This window comes from Chrysochloris asiatica, unplaced genomic scaffold, assembly GCF_000296735.1.
Source record: "Chrysochloris asiatica unplaced genomic scaffold, ChrAsi1.0 scaffold00001, whole genome shotgun sequence".
Taxonomy (NCBI): Eukaryota; Metazoa; Chordata; class Mammalia; order Afrosoricida; family Chrysochloridae; genus Chrysochloris; species Chrysochloris asiatica.
The window spans coordinates 3,291,719-3,317,093 of NW_006408519.1; the positions used below are offsets into that span (position 1 = coordinate 3,291,719).

A 25,375-nucleotide genomic window follows, 5' to 3' on the forward strand; every position below is an offset into this window, starting at 1 on the left:
CAAAGTCTATTGCTATTCAATTAGTCAGCCTTTAAAAATAAATTTAAGACTTTAACTAACCTGAAACTTCACATATTTTCAGCATTTTATTTAACATATTTTTAGAAAACAGGCACAAATTAAATGTCATTTTCACAATATTTTATTTTTGGTATTTTTATAATAGTTAAAAACAAAACAAAAAACCACCTTGCTATGAAACTGCCAATACACACTTTACAGGATTTTATGTTCAAGAAAATGTCCATACTCAAAGGAGGACTCATGAACTCAAACATACTTTAGTAGATGTCCCTCTTTAAACATTTTTAAATGATTTTTGAAATGTATTCTCAGACCACTGAAACACACATGAAATGCAGTTTACCTTTCCAGAGCATGGCATTTGTCACCACCTCAATCACATTCTACCCTCTATTCTCTGGAGCATAGCTCCAACAAGCTTGTTTTATTGGGGGGGGGGGGGGGGCTATGTCTTTTTGATCTTGAAGAGTTCTCCCTTTAAGAGTTCTGGTTTTCCCTGGGTCAACCTCTTCAATTCCCACTCCTTCTGATACTCCCAGTATTTTTTTTAAAACTGAAGTTCTTTCATCTGTCCTTATCTATTTAAATCCAGGGAAGAGCCTAGAGTGAAATGAATGCTTACAGTTCACCCCACCTCTGCAGCCTGCAATCTGTCTTTAGCCTCTATAATTTGAGTCTGCTAAAAGTTATCAGTGGCATGTATCTTCATCCTACTGAATTATTTATATGGCTGATAATCCCTGACCCCTTTTTGAGCTTGTTCCTCTTATCTGATTGTTCTTCCTTTGTCACCCCTAAGATAGAATCATGTCTGTTATATTATTTCTCTTTTATCCATAAAACCCAAATAGGGTTGCTAAAACTCTGAAAGTTTTCATGACCTGGCTCCAATCTTTCAGTTATATCTTCCATTTCTTCCATTCACTGCCATGTTGACTGACAAAAACTCACTATTCAAGAAATGTCACTGGTGCTGCCTTTTTTCCCAAGGTTCCTTCCAAGTCCAGCTCACATGTTTTCCCTTCCATGGAGCCTTCTCTGGTTCCTTCAAGTCATAAACCACAATTTCTAAACTCCATCAACATCAAACGGTCCAAGCCACCATAAGCTCTTGATTAGACCTCAGTAAAACTTGTATCATTGCTTCTTGCCCATCCACACAACCACAATTTCTAATACAATCCAAACTCCTTCCCAAGACCTACAAGGATCCTCAAGATAAGATCCCTGATAAGGCTTCTTGGTCCAGACACTCTCCTAAGTACTTTACTTGGATTGACAAAACTCTATGAGCTGTATATGGATGCTACTGGTGGTTGTTACAAAAACATATATTTGCCAATTCAACATTATTTAGGTGTACAATTTAGTACCATCAACTACACTGATCACCTTGTGCAACCATCACCTATGATCATTGTCAAGTTTCCCAGCATCATAAAAACACTGCTAAAATGAGCTGTGAACTATTAAGATCTGTTTGTAGCAGATGCTACACCTAGATCCTTTTCAGGGCTGGTACACTCACGCTCCAGCTGCTAATAGCTCATGCTTCCACCAGTCTTTGGAGGACTGCCCTTGGCTGAGAAGAGGCACCTGGACATCTGCCCACTCTCAATTCTTTCTGCCCAAGCCCCACCCCAAACCCACAGCCAATCTGAACCAAGCCCCCCTCTGCTTCTAGGCAGGACCTGTGGTTCAGTGTACACTGTAGCACTGCTGAAGAAGGCCCCATAGGATCAGGCTGAAACTGCATTTCTGGAAACCACTTCTTCTCCTGCCCCATCCTGGATATTTTTTGTACTGTTTCTTACTCCATTACAGATCTCTCCTAAGAGTACTCCATCAAGAGTTCTCTCTCAATAAACCACTTAGCTAAGAATCCCTATCTCAGACACTGATTCAAGATAATGAACCTATGACAACAGTTATAAATGAGAAAACTTATGAAAAAGAGAGATGAAGTGATCTTCCTCAGATCAGACAGTAAATGGAAGTTTGAAACCAGACAGTATGGCTCCAAACCTGTGTGTTTCCCACACTGCACTGGCTGTATCTCCAACCTCCTCTCAGGACATTTTGTGGCACCGGGATGATTCCAATTCACAGTGACGTTCTGGGGTAGAACAACACTGCCATTTATGGTTTCCTAGCCTGTAATCTTTATGGGAACAAATCACCAGGTCTTTTCTCCTGTGGAGCTCCAAATCACCAAGCTTTCAGTAAGCTGCCAAGTACCTGACCACTGCACCACCAGAGCTCTTTATAGCCCTGCCTAGCCAAGTAAACTCAGGCCCCGGGGTCTTTGTACTTCCTAGTTTCTCTGTCTAGAATGTTTTCCCTCTAGTTTTCTGTGGCATGCTTTCTGATTTCTTCTAAAATGCTTCAAATATTATCACCTTAAAAGTCTTTCCTGATCCCAACCACCCTATGTAAACTAGCATCACCAAACTCCAACTCTGATTTCATTTTATTTATAACTTTTAGTATCTGAAGCTACATTATGCTTTGTTTATTTATTGTCTGTCACCCACACTAAAGTGAAATGCCACGAGGGTACAAACGCTGTCTAGAGTAGTGACAACTTGGAGGCCTATTTGGCACAGAGTTGGAGGAGCTCAGGAAATGGTTGTTTTTGGATGAGTGAAATATTAGTTCTTATTTCTTAGCAATCCTACAGGGCTTTATGGAACTCTCTTTGCATGTTCTCTAGTCTCTACAAGGGGCTACAAAAAGTTTGTGGAAAATGGAATGAAAAGATACTGGAATTTTTCCAAAAACATATTTAAGTTCCCTAGTAGTCATTAATGCATATTTTATTCATCCTGCTATTCATTCATGCTCTGAGGGGACAGGAATTGTGTTTTATTAATTTTGGAGCACATGGGAGGCATTCAAATAATGGTGTATTTCTAAAATTCCAAATATCAACTGGTTTGTCTTCCACATTGAAGTCAACATCAGGATTTCACATAAATTGAAACAATCTAAAAATACTAAAAAAGTCATAATTTACAAAGTGTTCTTATATAAGTTATAAGAGATTTTAGTAAAAACAAGTAGGTACATATTATATTTATTTTTAAAACAATGCCATTTTTAAAATATGAAAAATAGAACTATTTTCAAAGAACTATTTAAATATGGCTTTGAAAACCACAATGTTTTATTTATAAGTAGCTGGTAATGCAGTGACATTCATATTTATGATAAACAAAACTATAATGATTTTTTCTGGCATTCTTAAAACCTTTATACTTCATTTCCATCTTCATCCAGTTTGGCAACATCTCAAACATACCAGTAGTTAGATAAGGGGAATTACTTCCATTTCCAAGTCAGTGCTTTATTATAGCCCTATAACCTAAATAAGGGGCAATATAGTTGAATCCTAGAAGTTCAGATTTTATACATTTAAAATACACTATGGGCCTATGCCAAAATACAAGATATAAATTGTAAATTACAGGAGCGCCTCTTACAAGAAAACACTAGTGATGGAATGACAACATGTCAGCTATTTTTCCAATTAAGTTAACTTCTTACACTTCACTAGTTAGTGCCTTCAAATGGGATTAATAAAGGCCGTAATTACAGTGGCGTCTTTACCAAAATTTCCTGATTTTAACATGGTCTGGGTTTGGGTAACACCTTTTCCAATAATTCTTATAGTTTAATCTACCCTAGAAACATAGAATGACATTCTCAGAATAAGCTGTATTCTTATTATTGCACAGTGGTCAATTTGTAAAGCCAATCTAGGGACGTGAGTTTAGAAAAAGAAGCAAATTCACCTAATGCATTTAGTGAATGTTACAAAACAGTTTCTACTTGAACAATTAAATAGCAGAATTTATGAAACTCTAGACTTGCTGTCAGTTTTAGCATTGTGTTGATTGCAGCCATTTTTAGGCAGAGGTAGCCAAGCCCCAAACACATGAAAGGCAAAAAGCAGAAAAACACTGTGAAGACTTAGCAGTTCTGTGACTTCTAGCAATTATAGACCATGTTTGTGAGCCATGTGGCTGTGCAGTACTCTTCTGAGTTTTATGTTTCAAACATGAAGGAGGATGCTGCTGCCTTGGGCAGATAGACTGGAATTATCTCCTTTGAGTTTTATTTTCTCTCAAGTCAAGTAAAAAATGTAAGACATTTTCATATACCACAAAGGTAATACAGCAGGCTGGTGTCACTCTAATTAGATTGGGGACAATTCCTTTGTAAAATCCACCGATGCCTTCTTTCCTTTAGAGGGGAAAAAAATAAATGGTTAACTTCCTAAAAATGGATGGCCTGAAAATACAAACATTTACCTGACACAGGGAATGGACAGTCAAACTCATTATGATTTAAGTTTAGACTGTACAAGGGGCTACAAATATCCTGAAATAATGTAGTTTATGACTCATCTGAAAGGCCTTATATTCCTTTTGTGGATTGATTATAAAAGGGAGGACAAGAACACCTCAAAACTGAACTTTACAGTGCTTTAATGATAATTATCTTTCAGACACCTTTAATGTATACATGAATTCTATACTGATCTAATGATGTATTGCATTAGGCTATCTGCTGCACATTTAAACTCTTTTAAAGTGTTCAAGAGCAAAGATATCAATTTAAGTGCTAATGTGCATCTGACTCAAGTCACGGTATTTGCAACAGCCTCATATACATGTGAAATTTGGACAACGAATAGGAAGACCATAGAAGAATTGATGAATTTAAGTTACGGTGTTGGAGAAGAATACTGAAAGTACCATGGACTGCCAGAAGAACAAACAAATATGTGTTAGAAGAAGTATAGCCAGAATGCTCCTTAAAAGCTGAGATGACACAACTTTGTCTCTCTTACTCTGGCCATCAGGAGGGACCAGTTCCTGGAGAAGGACATCTAGGTAAAGTGGAAAGGCAACGAAAAAGAGGAAGACCTGCAATGAGACTGATTTATACAACGGCAGCAGCAATAGGCTCAAGCGTAACAATTGTTAGCAGGGTGCAGGACTGGGCAGTGTTTTGTTCTGTAAAGCAGGGGGTCACTATGAGTCAGAAAAGACTTTATGGCTCTTAACATCAACAATAACATAGGCATTAAAAATCTCATTAAATTATGTGAATGCTGTTGCTGTTGTTAAGTGTTGTCGAGTCAATTCCAACTCACAGCAACCTGTATAAGGTTTCTGAGGGGCTGGTGGGTTTGAACCGCTAACTTTGTGGTTAGAAATCTAGTGCTTATCCTATAGCGCTAGACATCACCAAATACAGAACTCACAAAAGATAACACCTATTTCTTAATGCTTAGAATAAAGACTATGGCTTAAGAACTTGTCACTTAGGTGTTCGCTAAATATTTTCTGAATTAAACTAAACTTAAGCATTTTAAACATTCTGCTCTGGGTTTTCTACAATAGAAGGGAATCATTGAAATATTTACTTTTAACAGTCTAATTATACAATAAGCACTGGACTGCAAACCACAAGGCCCTAAGTTCGAGCCCATCAGCTGCTCCATAGGAGAAAGATGAGGCCTTCTCCTTCCACAAAGATTTAAAAGCGTCGTAAACCTTATACAGGGTCGCTATGTGTCAGAACCAACTCTATGGCACTTAACAACAATTCCCATCCTTTCTATACATGAAAACATGTATTTGCAAAAGTTACGATGCCAATAACAAGTATGGGATCTTCACAAATTATTAAACTGAGTATTTTTAGGGTTGGTTGGTTGTTGTTTTTTAAAATGACTTCCTATATTCAACGTAACAAGCCTCCGAGAGATTGTGACATTATGTCCCTGGTCGCAGATGTAGTAAATGGGAAACCGGGGGCCACCAGTCATCTTTTTATCTCAGTTCACTGGCTTTTGCTATAAAACAAGTATCAACAGTCTAAGACATATAAGATTCCTCCTAAAATACCAATCTGGATATACCCCACACTCTCACCTCCATGTCCTTGTGACTACATCCAATACACCCGTGTAAAAGACGTGTTGATCCTGAAGACGAGCTCTCACAACTTGATATGGATACGTTGCTGTTACAGCAAATATTTTGGAAAGTGCTGCAACAGATATATATTCTACTGTGCTCTAAAATGACAACACAAGAGATTTCTACTTTTCTTTAGAAATATACAAGGAGCTTCAAATAATTCATGGAAAAATGAAATGAAAAGATAATGGAATTTTACGACGAACTTTGTCAAGTATCCCCCAGAAGTCGTCAAAATTTTTCAGGAAAAAAAAATTTTAAGTGGAAAAATGTGATTTCCCTATTTTTAATACCTATGAATCATTAAGCCTATAAAATATTAAATTACAGATTAGCGGCAGAGCCAGTACTTATAATAACAGCAATACTACCAAAACAAGAGGAACAAAAATCCCACGTATAAAATGCCCATAAAAGTAAATACCGTTTTTCTAAGAATCATCTTACCAGCTGGGCTTCTGGTAATCTATTGATACGCTGGTTGTACTTCAACTTCAGCAATTCATATGCCATAAACTGAAGGGCACCATGTGATGTTCCAAACAGGCCAGGAACAAATCCCTAGAAACAAATCATGTAAAGGAAATAATAAAACTAATCTAAACAATGTACGTCCAAAGAAATATTTTCTCTCCAGTCTTCATATAGTACTTTAAGCAAACTTATTGTTTTAATTTTGCATGAATCATATTTTGGTAAATGGGATTTAAAAAAATGCATTCTTTTCTACTTTATTTTTGAAGTTTAGGCTTGAAATTTTCCATCTTAGACTTTCTTTAACAATATAACCATAAAAAGGTATCAAAAAAATATAAATTTCTAATCTGAAATATTAACAACTAGCAATAGGAAGAATACACAATCTTGCTGAAAGTGAGGACAATGGGAAAAACTGATGAAAATCCAAGATTATGCCATCAGTATGGATTGCACCTCATTGAAAAGAAAATGAAAACCCTCACATCTGAACCAATAGATAACAGCAAGATAAATGGAGAAAAGACTGAAGTTGTCAAAGATTTCATTTTGCTTGGATCTATAATCAACAGTTGTAGAAGCAGCAACCATGAAATCAAACAACATATTGCATTAGGCAAATCTGCTGCAAAAGACCTCTTTAAAGTGTTCAACAGCAAAGATATCAGTTTGAGGACTAAGATGTGCCTGACCTAAGCCATGGTATTGTCAATCGTCTTGTAAGAATGTGAAACTTAGAAAAAGAATAAGCAAGATCACAGAAAAATTGATGTATCTGAATTATGATGTTGGAGAACAATATGCATTTAAAGTGTTGGAGAAGAACATGGAAAGTACCATGGATGGCCAGAAGAAAAATAAACAGTGTGACTTACAGGAAGTACACCAAAATGCTCCTTAGAAGCAAAGATGGAGACTTTGTCTCTAGTAACTTGGACATGTTGTCAGGAGGGACCAGTTCCTGGAGAACAGCATCATGCTTGGAACAGTAGAAGGTCAGTAAACAACAGAAAGTCCCCAAACAAGATGAACTGACACAGTGGCAGCAATAATTGGCTCAAACATAAGAATTGTGAGGATAGGGCAGAAACAGACACTTTGTTCTATTGTGCACAGGGTCACTACGAATTGGAACTGCCTTGACAGCACCCAACAACAACAACCTGAAACAGCTCTGGACTGTGCTCATTAATGCTTAAAACATCTTTTTACACTTTCAAGAACTGTGGTGTGGTGAGAGATTAACTTCTAGAAGGTTAAGAAAGTAAAGGCAATGGTAATTCAATGAACTGATTATCAATATTCTAAAAGAATGAGACATGAAATGATGCATTTCCAAAAGTTTTTCTCATAGACCAATAATTCCTAACACTAATTTTATATTGTCAATGATTTTAATTTTGACTGTGTCTTCTCTAGCTGCCCTTTAAATTTTTCTATTCAGCTCTTTTACATCCTCATTTCTTCCATTTGCTTTAACATCTCTATGATGGAGAGAAAGTTTCTGAGTCTCTTCTGACATCCATTTTGGTCTTTTCCTTTTTTCTTGTCTTCTTAATGACATACCACAATTCTTTTGGTGTAATGCATCAAATCTGTTCTTGAGATTATCTCCAAATTCAAGTGGGATACGTTCCAGGTAATATTTTGGCTCTCGTGGACTTGTTTTCATTTCTTCAGCTTTGGAATGAACTTGCATTTGAACAATTGATGGTTTGTTCCACAGTCTGCCCTGGTCTTGTTTTGGCTGATGATATGGAGCTTTTCCACGTCTCTTTCCACAATGTAGTCAATTTGGTTTCTGTGTGTTCCATCAAGTGAGGTCCATGTGTATAGTCATCTTTTATGTTGTTTAAAAAAGAAGTCACCAGTCTTGCAAAATTCTATCAGGCAATATCCAGCATCATTTCTATCACCCAGGCCATTATTTTCCAGCTACTGATCTTTCCTCTTTGTTTCCCATCTTTGCATTCCAATCACCAGTAATTATCAATACATCTTGATTGCATGTTTGGTCAATTTCAGACTGAAGAAGTCTTTAGAATACTTCAATTTCACCAGTATTTCTCAAGCTGAGAAGAAAAAAAATCAAGCCTGGATTTGTAATATTGAAGGATTCTATTGGAGTCCTGGTGTGGCGCTGTGAGTTAATGTGCTAGACTGCAAAGTCGTTTGAACTACAAGCTCAGTGGTTCAAGCTCACCAGTTGCTCCTTGGAAACCCTATGCAAGGTCGCTATGGGTCAGAACCCATTCAACAGCACTTAACAACAACAAATGGGAAAAATTCTGAGTGATACAGAAAGCATCAAAAGAAGATGGAAGTAATACACAGAATCACTGTACCAATAAGAAACAGTTGATGTTTAACCATTTCAAGCAGTAGCATATGATCACGAGCCAATGATACTGAAGGAAGAAGTCCAAAGTACATTGAAGGCATTAGCAAAGAACAAAGCTCTAGGAATTGATGGAATACAAACTGAAATCTTTCAATAAACTGATAAAGTACTGGAGTCACTCATTCATTTACGCCAAGAAACTTGGAAGACAGCTACCAGGCCAACTAACTGGAAGAGATCCATATCTGTGCCCATTCCAAAGAAAGGTGATCCAACGGAATGCGTAAATTATAGCACAATATCATTAATGCAAGTAAAATTTGCTAACTACAAAATCAGGTGCAACTATACACTGGCAGAAAACTGCCAAAGTTTCAAGCTGGATTCAGAAGAGAACATGGAGCAAGGGATATCACTGCTGATGTCAGATGTATCTTGGCTGAACGCAGAAAATACCAAAAAGATGTTTGTTATTCTTAAATGCTGTCGAGTCGGTTCTGACCCACAGCAACCCTGTATAGGGTTTCCAAGGAGTGGCTGGTGAGCTTGAACTGCCAACCTTGTGGTTCAAACTGACCTTGCAGTCCAGCGCATTAATCCACAATGCCACACCTGTGCTTTATTGACTATGCAAAGGCTTTTGAGTGTGTGGATCATGACAAATTATGGACAACATTGAAGAGAATGAGTATTTCAGTATACTAAATTGTGCTTACCAGGAACCTGTACGTAGATCAAGAGGCAGTTGTTTGAAAGACCAAGGAAGGGAACACTGAATGGCTTGAAATCAGGAAAGATGTGCGCCAGGGTTGTATTCTCTCACCATATTTATTCAATATATATGCTGAACACATAATCCAAGCAAGTGGATTATATGAAGAAGAACATGGCATCAGGTTAGGAAGAAGACTCATTAACAACCAGAGACATACAGATGATATAATCTTGCTTGCTGAAAGCAAAGAGGAATTGAAATACTTATTGATGAAGATCTAACACCACAGCCTTCGGTATGGCTTGCACCTCAATGTAAAGAATACAAGAAACCTCACCAATGAACCAATAAACAACTTCCAAATAAACAGAGAAAAGATTGAAGTTGTCAAAGACTTCATTTGCTTGGATCAACCATCAACACTCAAGGAAGCAGCAGTTAAGAAATCAAATGATAAACGATACTAGGCAAATCTGCTGCACAAGACCTCTTTAAAGTGTTCAAGAGCAAAGATGTCAATTTGAGGACTAAGGTGCGCCTGACCTAAGCCATGGTATTTTCAATAACCGCATATGCATGTCAAAGTTGGACAGTGAATAAGGAAGACTCTAGAAGAACTGATGCATTTGAGTTATGGTGTTAGAGAAGAATATTAAAAGTACCATGGACTGCTAGAAGAACAAACAGATCTGTGTTGGAAGAAATACAGCCAGAATGCTCCTTAGAGAGACTTTGTCTCTCATACTTTGGACATATTATCAGGAGGGACCAGTCCCTGAGGAAGAATATCATATTTGGTAAAGTACAGGGTGGGCAAAAAAGAGGAAGACCCTCAATGAAGGTGAACTGGTCCAGTGGCAACAGCAATAGGCTCCAGCGTAGCAATGACTGTGACGCTGGTGTGGAGCTGGACTGGGTTTCATTCTGTTATGCACAGGGTCACTATAAGTCGATGGCAGCTAACAACAATGATGATTTTGAAAGCTATTAAATAATTCTCGAAAAAGAAACTAAAATTTAATGTATCTGATGTTTATTTTTAAGTATGTATAGCCTAAAAATGTATGTATAAACAGTAGGTAAGGATAGGAGTTAGACAAGGGGGTAATAGGGAAAGAGAAAAGGAGGTATACAATTAGAAAACAGCTCTTATTGCCACTAGGAAGGACTTTAAAAAATATTCTATAGTGAAAGGGACCATTGGTATTGTTTTTAAATTCACATATATGATCTGGTCAAAGATAGTCCCTTGAGACAGACTAGATTTGTACATTTAACAAACTGACCACTGAGGCCAATCAAATCTGCTAAGACCTTGTTTGTAAACCCATTGATGTCTTCTCCCCATTTCATTAGCCCAAGTTCCCATGAGAGGAGAGACGGAATAAGTTGGTTGTATGACCTATTGAAAATGTACCAGAGTTTTAGACAGTTCATCTCAAACTGTCATTGTAATGATACCGATGTAACAGCTTACAGAAAGTACAATTTCAATATTGTAAACTAGATTTCAGTTTTTATCAAATTGCTTCTACATAGTAATTAAGGTGCCCTGGTAGTGTAGTGGGTTATCAGTTGGACTGCTAAACAAAAGGTGAGTAGTTCGAATCTAGCAGCTGCTCCACTCCTGGGAGAAAGATAAGGTTTTCTGGTCCCATAAAGATTTACAGTCTTGGAAACCCTATCGGGGTTGCTACAGTCAGAACCTATTCAATGGCACACCACTACCACCTCATAGGTTATTCAGAACTCAGATAATAAAGCCAATGGAAGTTACAATTTTCAGTTATTCAAAATATACTGATAATAAGTTATTACCTTGTACAATCCACGTATACCTTCATACTTATGTATTTTCACAAGTGTATCAAACATTCCTTTATATTTTCGCTGTGAAGGGTTAACTTCAGTCTCATACTGTAACATAAGGCGAGTTTTTGCTACCCATAATGGGTTTGTAATGCAGAGGGTCATGGCTCCTAAAATCAGATTTAAGTAAAATCATTCAATATACAGCTATGTTCTCATTTTTGATATTGCACATTAAGAACAATGAATTTATATAAAGAGTGGGATCACACAGGGGCTGTATCTGAAACATGTGGTCTTCAAGACAGTCCTAGGTTTGCTGTTGTGAGTTGCCCTCAAGTCGATTCCAATTCATGGCGATCCCATGTATGCAGGGTAGAACTGCTCCACAAGGCTTTCAAAACTGAGAACCTGTCTCCTGAAGAGCCAAACATTCAGCTAGTAGTTAGTTAACCATATGTGCCACCCAGAGACTAAAAATGATTAGTCTCAAATGATTTGCTAAAAATGATTTTGTTTTCTCTGGGTGGCACATATGTTTTTGGTAGTCCTAACAAGGTATTCGTGGTTAATGTAAGGAGACAGAAATGTGAAATCCTTTCCCTTTGGAGTCTGAAGATAGATGTGGGTCCTACCTGGTGCAGAGAACAGATACAAGTTCTGAGAAGCTGACTCAGAAATGAGACATGGTATAAACCAAAGGGTCAAAGGGCCAGGAGACCAGGGACACAGCATTCGCTATATGAGATATTTATCAAAATCTTCCTCAAATCCATTCAAAGTAGCTATTACTCTTCAAACATAAAAATTACATAAGATTTTACATTTTTTAAGGAAAATTATAATGTTTGTTTTTTAAATTAGGAAAATATCTTGTTTGTAGAGTTTCCTAAGTTGTCATTTTTCAAAAGATAATTTATTAAGTCCTGTTGTGGACCCTATAAACATTTTGGATCACAAGGTCGGTGGCTCAAGCTCACGAGCCACTTCTCGGAAACCCTACATAGGGTTGCTATGGGTCAGAACCGACTCAACAGCACTTAACAACAATTGAACTGTGTAAGTCTAAAACTGAAATTGTATTTTACTTAAACACTCTAGTCTTCATAAACTATTAATTCATAATTTAACTACCTTTGTGATGTGTAAAATTCTTGTAATCTATCCAGAGCAATCAGGGGAAAGACCTGCTTTCTGAAAGCTTTTATGTGACAACTAAAAGTAAGAAAAACTAAGTAACTAAGTAACATATTTGTTGTTGTTAAGTGCTGTCAAGTCAGTTCCAACACACAGCGATCCTGTATAGGGTTTCTGAGGAACCACTGTTGAGTTTGAACCATCGATCTTTTGGTGCAAATGACCTTGCAGTCCAGGACTTACTCTACTGCGCCACACCAAGGCTCCAAGTACATAATTATATGATTATATTTAAACTCCAGTTTTCAAAGGGAAAATAAAATCAGAGAAAAAGTAAAAATCAAATTGAAATTGACATTTTGTATTTCACAGTTTGCCTTACCAGCCTCAGCAGCTGAGACAAGGTATTCTGTTGCTTCTAACCGTTCAGTTCTTCCCTCTGTCTTATATGATTTGATGGCATTGTAACTAAAAATTTAAACACAAACAGCTTGATAAATACTTGAATAGGTATCATCAAACACTACAGTCTGTTGGAAATCTGTTAACAGTGCCCCAGAATTAACGTGTAATACAGCCACAAAATGAGATCTTCAGGAAAGGATTTGCTAAAAATGATTTTGTTTTCTTTTTTATATTAATATTAAATCTTACAAAACCCCACAGTTAAACATTTCACTTTCCTGAATTCTCTTTAATCAAAGTGGCTTCTGTAAAGAGTTATTTCTCCATCTTATCTATATTCTTCTATTAGGAACAATCTTGTTCCAGTTCAGAGAAATTAATTAAATTAGTCTGTAATTTTGTCATATTGAAATCATCGGGGGAAAAAAAATCAACTATCATATTGAAATCATTGGGGGAAAAAATCATTTTTACTTTAGTATTGTTAAAATCTCCCAATATACTCACAAAAAAAAGTAGAGTCCCCAAGATAATCCTGCACCCCATACATTTGGGGTTACTCCTTGGTAAAGTCCACGTAGTCCACCAAGTTTCCAAATAGTAGTCAAACAATGCAAAATTCCTTTATACTTTGGTCTCAGTTCCAATCCATCACTCACTACATTAAAGGATACACAAAGTTAGAGGAGACAAAGTTCTAGCTCTAAGACACATATAAACATAGATACCACACAATGAATTGTATCAAAAATATAAAAAAATACTAATTTAGGGCATACTAAGAACTCAAATTATATTGGAGAAAATGTTAGATTCTCATTTTAAAAAATAGTATTTGTGGAGGTTTTTTTGGTAAGTGTACACAGAGAAACAGGTTCCCATTCAATGATTTCTGCACATTCGTCAACATTACCATAATTTCCACTCTACTGTGTCCCATGAACTTAGTCTCACTGCTCCCCAACCTTTTCACCTATGCTTTAGAGTAACTGTTGACCAAAGGTGATATTCATGAGCTAACCTGCTATTTTGCTAAACTTGAAGAGATAGTTTCATTTCAAGGTTTAAAGAATATCTTAGAGCAATAGTCTCAGGAGTTCCTCTAGTATCAATGAATACAGTAATTCTGAATTTTTTGAGAATTTGCAGTTGTAGTCCTCATTTTTCTCCCTTTCTACTAAAAGTCATCTATTGTGGACCTGATTAGAATGTTCAGTAGTGGTAGCCAGGCATCATCTAGTTTTTCTGGTCTCAGGGTACAGAAGCCCATGGTTCACATACACAATCAGTCCTGTAGACTGGTTCATTCTCCTTTCTTTTTGGCTCCAGAGAACAATAGTTGTATCTCAGATAACTGCTCCCAAACTTTCAGATTGCACATGCTAGTCACCAAAGTAGGATGTAGAACGTAACTTCATAATGCCAAATGATTAAGTTGTCCCATGAGACTAAGACCTTAAGGCTTTAAACCAAGAAAACGAATCCTGTGAGCTGATGGGATTATTCTTATGAAGTATCAGTTTCTATGACCCCTATTTGTTTTATACACACACACACACAAGTGGATTTCAAAAAGTTCATGGGAAATTTTAAGTAAATGAGTGTGTAATTTTCCCACTAATTCTTTAAAGCCCCAATGTGTGTGGGCACATGATGTTGCAAAATTATATATAACATAGCGTTTACCCAAACACTCTATTTCTTGTATCCAACTTAGTGACATGAGTTACCTTGGTCAAACTGAATATTTCACTCACATGGATTCCCTCTTAAATAATTCAAAACCTTCTTTGGTAAGTTAAGTTTCAACACTCAACGTTGTTGTTTTCATACTTACCCCAAATTTATGATTAAAAGCTCACAAATATATTTTTTAAATACACTAGCCAGGAACCTTAATTATAACAAGAATGCATCAAAACCTGAATAGTGTAACAAGAAAGAAAAATGTAGATGTACAAAACTTATTTTCTGGAAATTTTCTTCCTACACCTCCAATCCCCACACACCCTAAAACTAGAATTCACACACCTTTTTACTTACTCTGAAAAGCTCTAAATTTAAAAAATGACACATTACAGCAAAGACCAATTTATATGACGTATATTTTATGTTCCTTAAATAAAGGATATTAAAATTCGTTTTGAAAAAAATGACAATACTTATTTGACTAAATAATGTTAACCTTCTATGTGGATGAGGGGGGAATAAAGAAAAATGGGCAAAGATATGAATTGACAATTCACAAAAAAACTACAAATAGCCAAGAAGCACTTTAAAAAAGTGCCCCCACCTCACTGATAAGTATATAGTTACACTACTAACTATAAGGTCTGCTGATCAAAATCACTATCTGATGTCTGCTTCTACAAAAACGTACATTTCAGAAACCCTAATGAGCAGCTCTACTCAGTCCTGTAAGGCTATGACTTGGAATCAATTCAATAGCAGTACGTTAGGCCCTTTTAGGGAGCAATTTATAGCAGTTATCTACTTAAAAGTTAAATGCAATTATCCCTTGCCATAGCACCTCTAAAAATGAATTCTATAGCGACACTAGCCTAAGCACATAACAATGCTATAACAGTTTCTGTCATAGCAAAAGTGAAAGCAATCTCATTATTCATCATGAGGGAAATACTTACATAAATCATGATACAGACATACAATAGACGACAGTAAACACTCTAAAAGAAATTGTATGGCTGTATCAAGAGTAACATGGATATAACAATCTCACTTTTAAAATCCATCCTCTTGGGAATGGAAGAACAAGGCAGATGGGAGGCAGGTTTGCATGGGCTAAGCGGGACAGAGATAAATAATGATGTATGTACAACCTTGGAACAACAGGGCTCTGGGATACAGGGATTGAGGCATGGTTGGAATGGGCAAAAGGGGGGAAATAATGGAGCTTTGGTAGCGTAGTGGTTACAAATCAGGCTGGGAACCACAAGGTCAGCAGTTCGAAACTACCAGCTGTTCCGCGGGAGAAAGACGAGGCTTTCTGCTCCCATAAAGATTTATAGCCTCAGAAACCCTGTACAGGGTCGCTATGAGTCGGAACCAACTCCACGGCACATAACAACAACAACAATGTTAAGATGCTTGGCTGCATTTTGAATCTTGGTTTCCCTTGCATACCATTATAAAATAGACACTTGAGAAGGAGAAACAGAATAGCCAAAAATATCACCAGAGAAAGCTTGTAAGTCCATCTTCTGCCTATAACTGATTGGAATACCTAAAATAGGGATACAACTTGCCCAGTGAAGGAGGCTTCCTGTGGAGCCTCTGAATTGTATTAGACCATAGGTGGAATCCTGATCCCCATCCAGAAACTTCTGACGTGGGAAATTTCCACTCGAAAGGGCAAAAAGACCAGCCTGGAGCGGCTAGAACAGAAGATACTTCTTGAAAGAAAGTCCGACTGTAAAAATACAAAACAGTAACAGCAGTCTGACTGACTACTACAAGAACAAGCAAGTTGCCCACCCAGGAGACATCAAGGCAAGTGGTCGGGTCCCCTCAGGGCAAACCCCCTTCCAAGACTAAGACTCAATCAATGGGAATACACGAGCAGACATGCACGCTGATCGGTGACCACTTTGGTCACTGATAAGGGGAAGTGAGGGAAAAACAGCAATGAAGCTGCAAGCTAAGTCCAACCACGTTCAACAGACTCCTGTGAACCCGGGTGGAGACCTGGTCGGCCAGCAGTGTGGCAAGACCTGGATACTCCTGGGCCCAGAGTCAGTGATATAGCCACAGAGGACGAGAGTGGACAGTGAAACGTCCAGCTGATAAGACGAGAGGGCATAAGCACAAGAACACCCACACTTGCAGATAATACCCCCTTGACCTGGCTTCCATGGCTGGATGATCAGTGTTTAACCTGAAGAAGAAAGAAGAGAAATAAAAGAGTAATCTGATACAATTTGATGAACTTGACCTACATCTGTGGATGCAGTAGCTCAAAAGAGGGAACAAATCTTTAAAGCGAGGATCATTCCCACCCCACTCCCCATACACAGATTCGAAAGGGATGGGCAACTTGGACATTGGCTACCCAAAATGGGGGTCTACAAAGGCAAGAAGTGACTGGCTTACACGCTTTCAAGAGGGAGCCTAGATCCAGAGGGCGCAGAGGAAGGTAGAATCTTCACTGAGTAGTATCCAATCTGTCTAGGTGGGGCTGATGAAAGGAGATGGGGATAGCACTCATGTGGTACAATAGTGAATAATTGTTATCAGGACTGACTGTGAGGGTTGGAAATGTGAAGGTAGACGTTTTGTAGCAAAAGGAGAGGAGTGGTTGATTTTGCAGGTCAGGAGTGGAGGTCCCTGGGGCCATCAAGTGACAAGAGCCGAGTGTGGGACCCTACCTAGAGAAATAGTGACCCCAGAGATGGAGGCAGAGACGATGACATGGAGAGATGGAGCAGCTGGGAACTCTAAACCCAGAGAGGGAGAGGGACTGTGTGCTGACAACCAGGGGGCAGGCTTGCAGGGTGTACCATCTGGTTGGCTGATGATGCATGGAAGGGACTGTAGCCATGGCAATGTAACAATATACGATAGGATGAATGTAAAGCTAATGTTCTCCCATGTAAACTATCACATAATTCACAGTAAACAGTTTTTTTTTAAAAAAAAAAAATACACCCAAACCATCCTCTTTCACTATATGTTTACATATGCCTAAAAAAGAAACAAACACAGCAATAGGGAATCCATAGGGAATGAGATTGGGAAGTAGGGGTTGTAGGGAGAGAGTGAAAAGACAATTGAACAATACAGAGAAAGTAAAAGGTTAAAAAATAGACTTATTTTATAAGAAATAAAGGGAAAAATGTTAGTTTTCAAATTTGTTTCTTTTATCTCTCAACCCAGAAAATTTCCAAATACTTTACATCAGCAACTGACAATGAAAATACAGCAACAGAATAACACTTTTAAAAGACTTTTTGTGTCATCAACACTGGACTAGCACAATCAAAAAAGACAGCCTTTTTTTTTTTTATGTTTTATTGTGAATTATATGATAGTTTACATGAGAGAACTTTAGTTTTACATTCATTCCATCGTATATCATTTCATTGCCATGGTTCCAATCCCTTCCATGCATCAACAACCGACCAAAGGGTATATCCTAGAAACCCGCCCCTACACTCCCCCCTTACCCCCAGTCTTCAGCCCACAGTCCCTCTCCGGATCCAAAGTCCCCAGCCGCTTCATCACTCCACGTCATCTCTGTCTCCATCTCAGGCATCTCTGCTTCTCTGGGTAGGGTCCTGCTCTTGGCTCTTCTACGTTGATGGTCCTAGAGGCCTCCGTTCCTAGACTGGAGAATTAATCACTCCCTTCCTTGCTACAAAACATCTACTTTTGCATTTCCAACCCTCATAATCAGTCCTGATAACCATTATTTACTACAGTATCATGAGTCACCCATCTTGGATAGTACTCACTGGAGATTCTGCCTTCCTCCACGCCCTCTAGCTCTAGGTTCCCTCTTGAAAGCTTGTAAGCCAGTCACTTCTTGCCTTTGTAGTCCCCCCGCCCCCCTTGGGTATCCAATGTCCAAGTTGCCCATCTCTGTCTACTCTGTGTGTGGAGGGGGTGGGAATGTTTCTTGCTGTAAGGATTTGTTCCTTCTTTTGAGTCACTGCATCCTTAGGTATAGGTCAAGTTCATTAGATTGTATCAGCTCACTCTTTTTTTCCTCTTCTTTCTTCTCGTGGTTGAGCTCTGATCATCCAGTCATCCAGTCCAGGCCACGTGGGTACCATCTGCAAGTGTGGGCGTTCTTGTGCACATGCCCTCTCTTCCCATCAGCTGGTAGCTCCACTCTCCACTCGAGTCCTCCGTGGCCACGCCAATGACTTTGGGCCCAAGAGTCCCCAGGCATCCTCACACTGCTTGCCAAGCAGGTCCCCAACTGGGTCCACAGAAGTCCACTGAACATTGTAGGGCTTAACTTGCCGCTTCTTTGTTGCTTTTACTCCCCTTCCCCCTATCGGTGATGCGTGTGGTCACCAATCAGAGAGTGTATTTCCACTGAATCTTAGTCTTGGAAGTGGGTTTGCATTGAGTATACCCCACCACTTGCCTTGATGTTTCCTAGGGAAGCGATTTGTTTGTTCTTGTAGTAACAGCCCATCCGCCTCTATTGTTTTGTATTTTTCCTGTAGGTCTTTCTTTCAAAAAGTATCTTTTTCTAGCCACTCCAGGCTGGTCTGTTTGTCCTTTCAAGTGGAGATTTCTCATCTGTGGAGATCTGGATGTGGTTCAGGTTTCTACCTATAGTTTTATGTATTGCAAAGGCTCCGCAGGAAGCCTCGTTCACTGGGTACGCTGTAGCCCCATTTTAGGTATTCCAATCAGTTATAGGCAGAAGACAGACTTACAAGCCTTCTAGTGTGATGTTTCTGACTATTCCTTTCCCTCCCCCTCCAGTGTCTACTCTATATTATAATGCAAGGAAAACCAAGATTCAAAAAACAGCCAAGCATCTTAACACGATTTCCCCCCCTATTCCAACCATGACTCAATCCCTGTATCTCAGAGCCCTGCCATTCCAAGGCTGTGCATATTTCATCCTTTATCTCAAGATAGTATTTAAAAAAAAAAAGCAATATATGTGCATTGTAAACATATCCAAAACAGAACTAATTGCTTTTCCATCCTTGTTGGAGCTGCTCTTCTTGTTCCAATGTCCCGCTGTTGTTGTTATGTGCTGTCAAGTCAGTCCTGACCCATAGGGACCCTGTATAGGGTTTTCCAGTGACTGGTGAGCTTGAACCGCCAACCTTATGGTTCAAACTGATTTTGCAGTCTAGCACTAACCCACAATGCCATACCACCATCTACACATGTCAAACAAGAAATCTAGGGTCTACCCATGAAACCTATTCCCTTCCTACCCCTTTTGATTTGTTAACAAGTCTTGCTGATTCTATAGGAGTCATGGTGTTGCAGTGGGTTAAGTATAGGACTGGTAACTATAAGGTTGGCAGTTTGATCCACCCAGCTGCTCTGATGGAAAAAGACGGGGCAATGTGCTTCTATAAAGAACTCTATGGAGCAGTTCTGTTTCTGTCCTTTAAGGTCACTGTTGTTAAGTGCTGTCAAGTTGGTCCCTAATCACAGCACCCTTTGTAGGGCTTCTGAGAAGAGACTAGTGAATTTGAACCAACAACCTTTCTGTTAGCAGTCCAGTGCTTATCCTACAATGCCACACCAGGACTCCACTGGCTTCTATAAGAAGCTCTGATAGCATAGTGGGTAAAAGCTTGGCTGCTAACCATTATGTTGGTGGCCTGAACCCACCAGCCACTCTAGGGAGAACAATGTGCCAGTCTGTTTCTGTAAAACTTACAGCCCTAGAAACTTTTTGGACCAATTCTACTCTGTTCTATAGAGTTGATATGTATTGGAATTGACTTGACAGCAACAGACTGATGTTTTATTTTGATTCTACACCATAAATATTCTTTAGACACACTTCTCTCACTTTCCAGTGTTATCACTTTCCTGTCTTATTTAAACTGTTCTTGCCTCCAGTTTAGTGCTAAGCCCCTGGTCCTTGCACTGAAGGTAAAATAATCTTTCTAAAACACACATTTCAACGGCCACTTTCCTCCTTAAAACTATTCTACAACATTTTTTATAAAGAGTTCCATAATATTCATATAATATATATGACCATCCAAGAGCCCCGTCTCCTCTATACTCTTCTTGTATTCAATGAATGATGCTTCCATACTGAACTTACTGTAAAGTGCCTGGATTATTAAAGTTTGTTGTTGTTGTTGTTGTTAAGTGCCTTTGAGTCGGAGCCGACCCATAGCGATCCTGTACAGGGTTTCCGAGGGTGTAAATCCTTACGGGAGTAGAAAGCCTCATCTTTCTCCCGCAGAGCGGCTGGTAGTTTCGAACCACTGACCTTAAGGTTCGCAGCCCGATTCGTAACCACTACGCTACCAGAGTTTACACTTCTTATATTGTTTCTGATCTCAAAGCTTGTGCACAGGTTATTCTAATTCCAAATGCCAGCACATTCTTGGTCTTCTCAAACACACCCACTCCTCCATACAATAGCTAACTGTGATTCCTGTTTCAGGGCTTATTTTAATAATCATTGTCTCGGGAGATCATTTTCATAGTCCCTAGATGAGGTCAAATTTCTCTGATTCTATTACATCCCACACTACCATAATAAAATAATTTTTATTGCAATTACTTACAGGTTTTTTGTTTTGTTTGTTATCAAATTATTCTGGTTCCCTGTATGGGGACTACTCTGTAAGCGCAATAGTTCTACTCTTATCATAGAGCTGAGATTTTGAAGCCTGTCAATAAATATATTTGTGTAATTAACATATTCTGATTAGCTTCCATTTCCTTTCCAGATCCACTCTTAACCCCTTCTCCACAGTGTTCTGCCCCAGAAGCCGGACCTTGTCTTCTAATTTCAGGATGAAATGAACCAATAGGAAACCCTGGCATATCTGATGGGTGCATGAGAGCAGGTTCAGGGTATTTATTCCTCCAGTCCCTTTCCTTGAGCTGACTGCGCCCCTCTACTGATGTCTCATATCTCCTTCACAGTAGCCAGCTCTCCCTAACACTCTCCTCTTGCCATTTGGACCTATGGTAGCAACAGCCCAAGTAGTTTCTAATCCCAGAATACTGCATTATTTCTGGTGGTTTTCCTATAACCTGCCCACACCTTGTAAATATTTCTTTCATCAACCAGCCTCATGCCTCATGTTGCTGTTGAGTGAATTCCAACTCACAGACACCCTATAGTACAGAGACCCTATAGAACTGCCCCATAGGGTCTCCAAGGCTATAATCATTACAGAAGCAGACTGTCAACCTCTTTTTCTTGAGGAGCAGCTGGTGAGTTCAAACTGCTGACCTTGTGGTTAGCAACTGAGTACTTAATCACTGGGGCTCCTTTCCCATGCCCCCAAACTATCCAATTTTGAATGTGCCTTCTGTTTCTTACAGGGACATGGAATTAAAAGAATGCTAAATTTATATTCTAGATTATTTTGCTATATAGAATTTTGCCTACTCCTTTTTTCCATGAGAATATATTATGAGCATTTACCTCATTGATTTTTTAAAAAAAATAAACATGATGTTAAATGACATGATGGTTTTCACATCTCAGACATTTCATCATATATATAATCATTCCTCTATTTGATATATGAATTTGTTCTCATTTGCTACTATCATAAAAAGTGCCCAAAAGTATATTCTGTACCATAATTTAAGATTTGAGTGAATTCTTGTTTCTTTGAATTAGCTACTAGGAGGGGTATAAAGTATAAATTTAAAGTCATAAATATCTACTGAAACTGTGCTACCTAACATTTATAAAAATTACAGTCCCATTAGCCAAATACAAGCACACCCAGTTCACTGCCCTTATTTTCACTGCCAATATTTTACAGTATATATAATGCAGTGCGGCAGAAAAGAATTCCTATTCCCCACTGCCAGGCAAAAGGGGAAAAGCCAATTTCTTTCATCATTAACCTGACAATGTTACAGCATCAAATGAGATTAAAATACACTAGGCTTTGTCAAAAAACAGAGTTTGATAGTTAACTTCCCTAATTAGCTACAAGGCCTTAACCTTTCGGTTTTTGGTACCCTCATTTTTAATATGGGGATAAGCATCACCTACCTTACAGAGCTGTGAGTTTTATACAAGACAATTATAAAGCATGCTTGTTTCTTTTTACATTATTCATTAAAAGTCACACACATTCTTAACCTTGCAGAGTGGCTTTTAGGTTATTTTTAGCAAATAACCATTTTTACAACTTCTTTGTTGGGTTCTCTCATCAGTTTTGATGGTTTAACATTACAGTTATCTAACCCAATCTTTCAACCCCATACAAGGATATCTTCTAAGCTCTGTCTGAACCATTTCCAATCATCATCAGGCAGCCAGTTCACGTCTGAGTACCACCACTTTACCAAGCCAAAATCTGCTTCCCTGTAATTTCCACCCAACCTACATGTGCACTTTGAACCCACTCACAGTAAGACACCTCCCTTTACAGCATGTCAGTTCTCTCAAGTTTTAGATGCTTTTTGTTTTTCCCTCTATATCATTCTTTAAAAACATTTTTAATGTGAATTGAGTGATAGTTTACATGGGAGAACATCAGTTTTACACTCATCATTTCATTGTAATGATTATAATCTCCTCCATGAATCATTGTTCATCACTATTTGCTTCTATTCCCTCTGGTTTTTTTATTTTGTTTGGGGGGGGGGGTGCTGTACACAAAAGCTCAGGAATGTATACTAATTTATAGTTTCAGATTTTCTAACAACCCTGTCACTAGCTATTACAATTTTATCAAAAGGGCTTAATTACACAAAATTACATGAAAGCATAAAAACTGAACGGTGAGTCTGTAAGAAAAGTACTGAAGTGTGAACCACAAAGTTGGTGGTTCGAGCTCTGCAGGCAAAAGATGAGGCTTTCTGCTCTTGAGATCTAGAGTTACACTGCCTAGAACCCTCTTTTTTTTTTTTTTTTTAACAAACCTGTGACTTAAGGCAAGTTAGTCAACTTCTGTCAACTGAATAAGTTCACAGAATTGTTTTGAGTAGTAAGGGAAATAGTTCATGTAATGTTAGTCATTCTTTGGTTCCTTCCTAATAATGCTCAATGAATGTTAATGATAATAATTTTTATTTGCTATGCATTGTAAAGTCCATAAAATTATACACCTCTGTTGATTTTTTTCCTAGAGAAAATACTGCATTTTCACTGATTTCCCTTAATCAACAGCTTCTTGTTCCTCTCCACTTATAAAAATTCTAGTGCTTTTAATCTGGTGCCACAAGATCGAATCTATGGAACGATTAGCAAATAAACATGGCCATCAGCAATCTACAATTTGCTTGATAGTCTACTATTTTAATACTTTGAATTTATTCCACTCTGACCTTGATTTTCAGTTGCCTTGTATTATCTGTTCTATATTACCAAATTTCCAGTCCACAATCAGACTGTAAATTCCATGAAGCAAAAACTTTATAAAAAATACTTTTGTGTCCCAATACAGTAGTCTATAAATATTACGAGGGCAATACTTATCTTGATGAGTTGAATGGAATTATCTAACCCTTTAAGATAAACCGCTTTTGCAGACCCAATTTTCAAGGCAGAACTTAACTTGTAGTAATATTATCAGAAAACAGCTCCTAACTAGTTAAAAAATCATCTATGAAACGATCTTTTCCAGAATTTAGTGTTGAGTTTAACTTCTAAAACTTCCTGTTAATTTCAATATTTGTTGTTGTTAAGTACCATTGAATCAGTTCCGAACCATAGCGACCCTGTGTATGGTTTCCGAGGAGTGACTGGTTACCTTTGCTGTTCAAACGACTTTGCAGTCTGGCGCATTAACCCACAGCGCCGCACCAGGACTCCAATATACTTTACTCAAAAATCACAGCAGCTCGTACCATACTATGGTGGTGGTGGTTATGTGCCGTGGAGTCTGTTCCGACTCATATCGACCCTGTACAGGGCTTCCGAGGCTATAAATCTTTACGGGAGCAGAAAGCCTCATCTTTCTCCCACGGAACATCTGGTAGTTTCGAACTGTTGACCTTGCGGTTCGCAAGCCGATTCGTAACCACTACGCATACTATATACGCTACAAAACAAAAACCAAAACCCACACCTATCCAATTTCAAGCGAATTTCATCCTAAACCTAATCACATGCCGAATTAAACTCGATCCTAAGTGCCTGCATTTTCCTTTCAGCAGAGTTGCCAAACAAGTGTCTACGATTTCAAAGTAGCTCCAAGCTGTCTGTAGCTGACGACTAAACCCTTAAATGCGACAATCCCTCCTTTATTTTAAATCAGACTTTGAGCCTCATATTCTTCTTCTCATCCTGGAGTAGGTGTTAGAGTCAGCAGCCAGACACCTTTACCACTTCCTCAAATCTAGTTCCAGATGAGCCCGGATAAGGGGCGCCTCTGCAACGCGCTCCGCCTCCTAGTACCGATGAGGCAGAGAAGACCCGGGTATTCTTTCAAGTCTTTACCAACCGGTTCCGGTGACGGTGCGGTCAGAGACATGTCCCACTCCGCCAGCCCCTACCTCTGACGCCGTCAAGCGGGGACACTGCCACCAGGGTCGCTGAAGCCAACAAGGGGGAGTCCAGAAATGGGGATGACAGCGCGGGAGAAGGAGCCCAAGGGTCTAAGCGGGTTCTTACCGGCGAAGCGTATTTTCACGAGGTCTAGAGGGTGCAGCGCGAGGTTGGACAGCACCCCACCACTCACGCCCGCCACCAGGTTCTCGTATCGGACATGGCGGAATATCGTATTCCACGCCGGAGACCCGGGCGCTGACTGGCCCTGGCCAGTCATAGGCACAGGATCGGCGGGCACCACGGCGCTCAGAGCCGCGGAGGTA

At 38.8% G+C, this 25,375-nt stretch overlaps 1 protein-coding gene across 1 annotated transcript; it reads right to left on the reverse strand.

The window, feature by feature from the left end:
* Positions 1–3,689: 3,689 nt before the first annotated feature.
* On the reverse strand, positions 3,690–25,329 carry SLC25A32 (solute carrier family 25 (mitochondrial folate carrier), member 32). The gene is made up of 7 exons (XM_006830625.1): positions 25,176–25,329; positions 13,409–13,559; positions 12,879–12,964; positions 11,369–11,529; positions 6,465–6,578; positions 5,970–6,115; positions 3,690–4,269 (listed from the first exon to the last, which is right to left on the reverse strand). Exons 1-7 carry the CDS (start codon positions 25,327–25,329, stop codon positions 4,125–4,127), a joined length of 957 nt encoding a protein of 318 aa, XP_006830688.1. The 3' UTR covers positions 3,690–4,124.
* Between the last annotated feature and the right edge of the window lie 46 nt (positions 25,330–25,375).

What these genes read in the sequence shown, in the direction of transcription:
- SLC25A32 (XM_006830625.1), bottom strand. Translation starts at nt 25,329, where the DNA reads ATGACTGGCCAGGGCCAGTCAGCGCCCGGGTCTCCGGCGTGGAATACG. An exon ending in TGGGGACTCTACTTTTTTTT is followed by an intron (nt 12,965 to 13,408) that starts GTGAGTATATTG and finishes TTAAATTTTTAG; the next exon opens with TTACAATGCCATCAAATCAT. An exon ending in GATTACCAGAAGCCCAGCTG is followed by an intron (nt 6,116 to 6,464) that starts GTAAGATGATTC and finishes TTGTCATTTTAG; the next exon opens with AGCACAGTAGAATATATATC.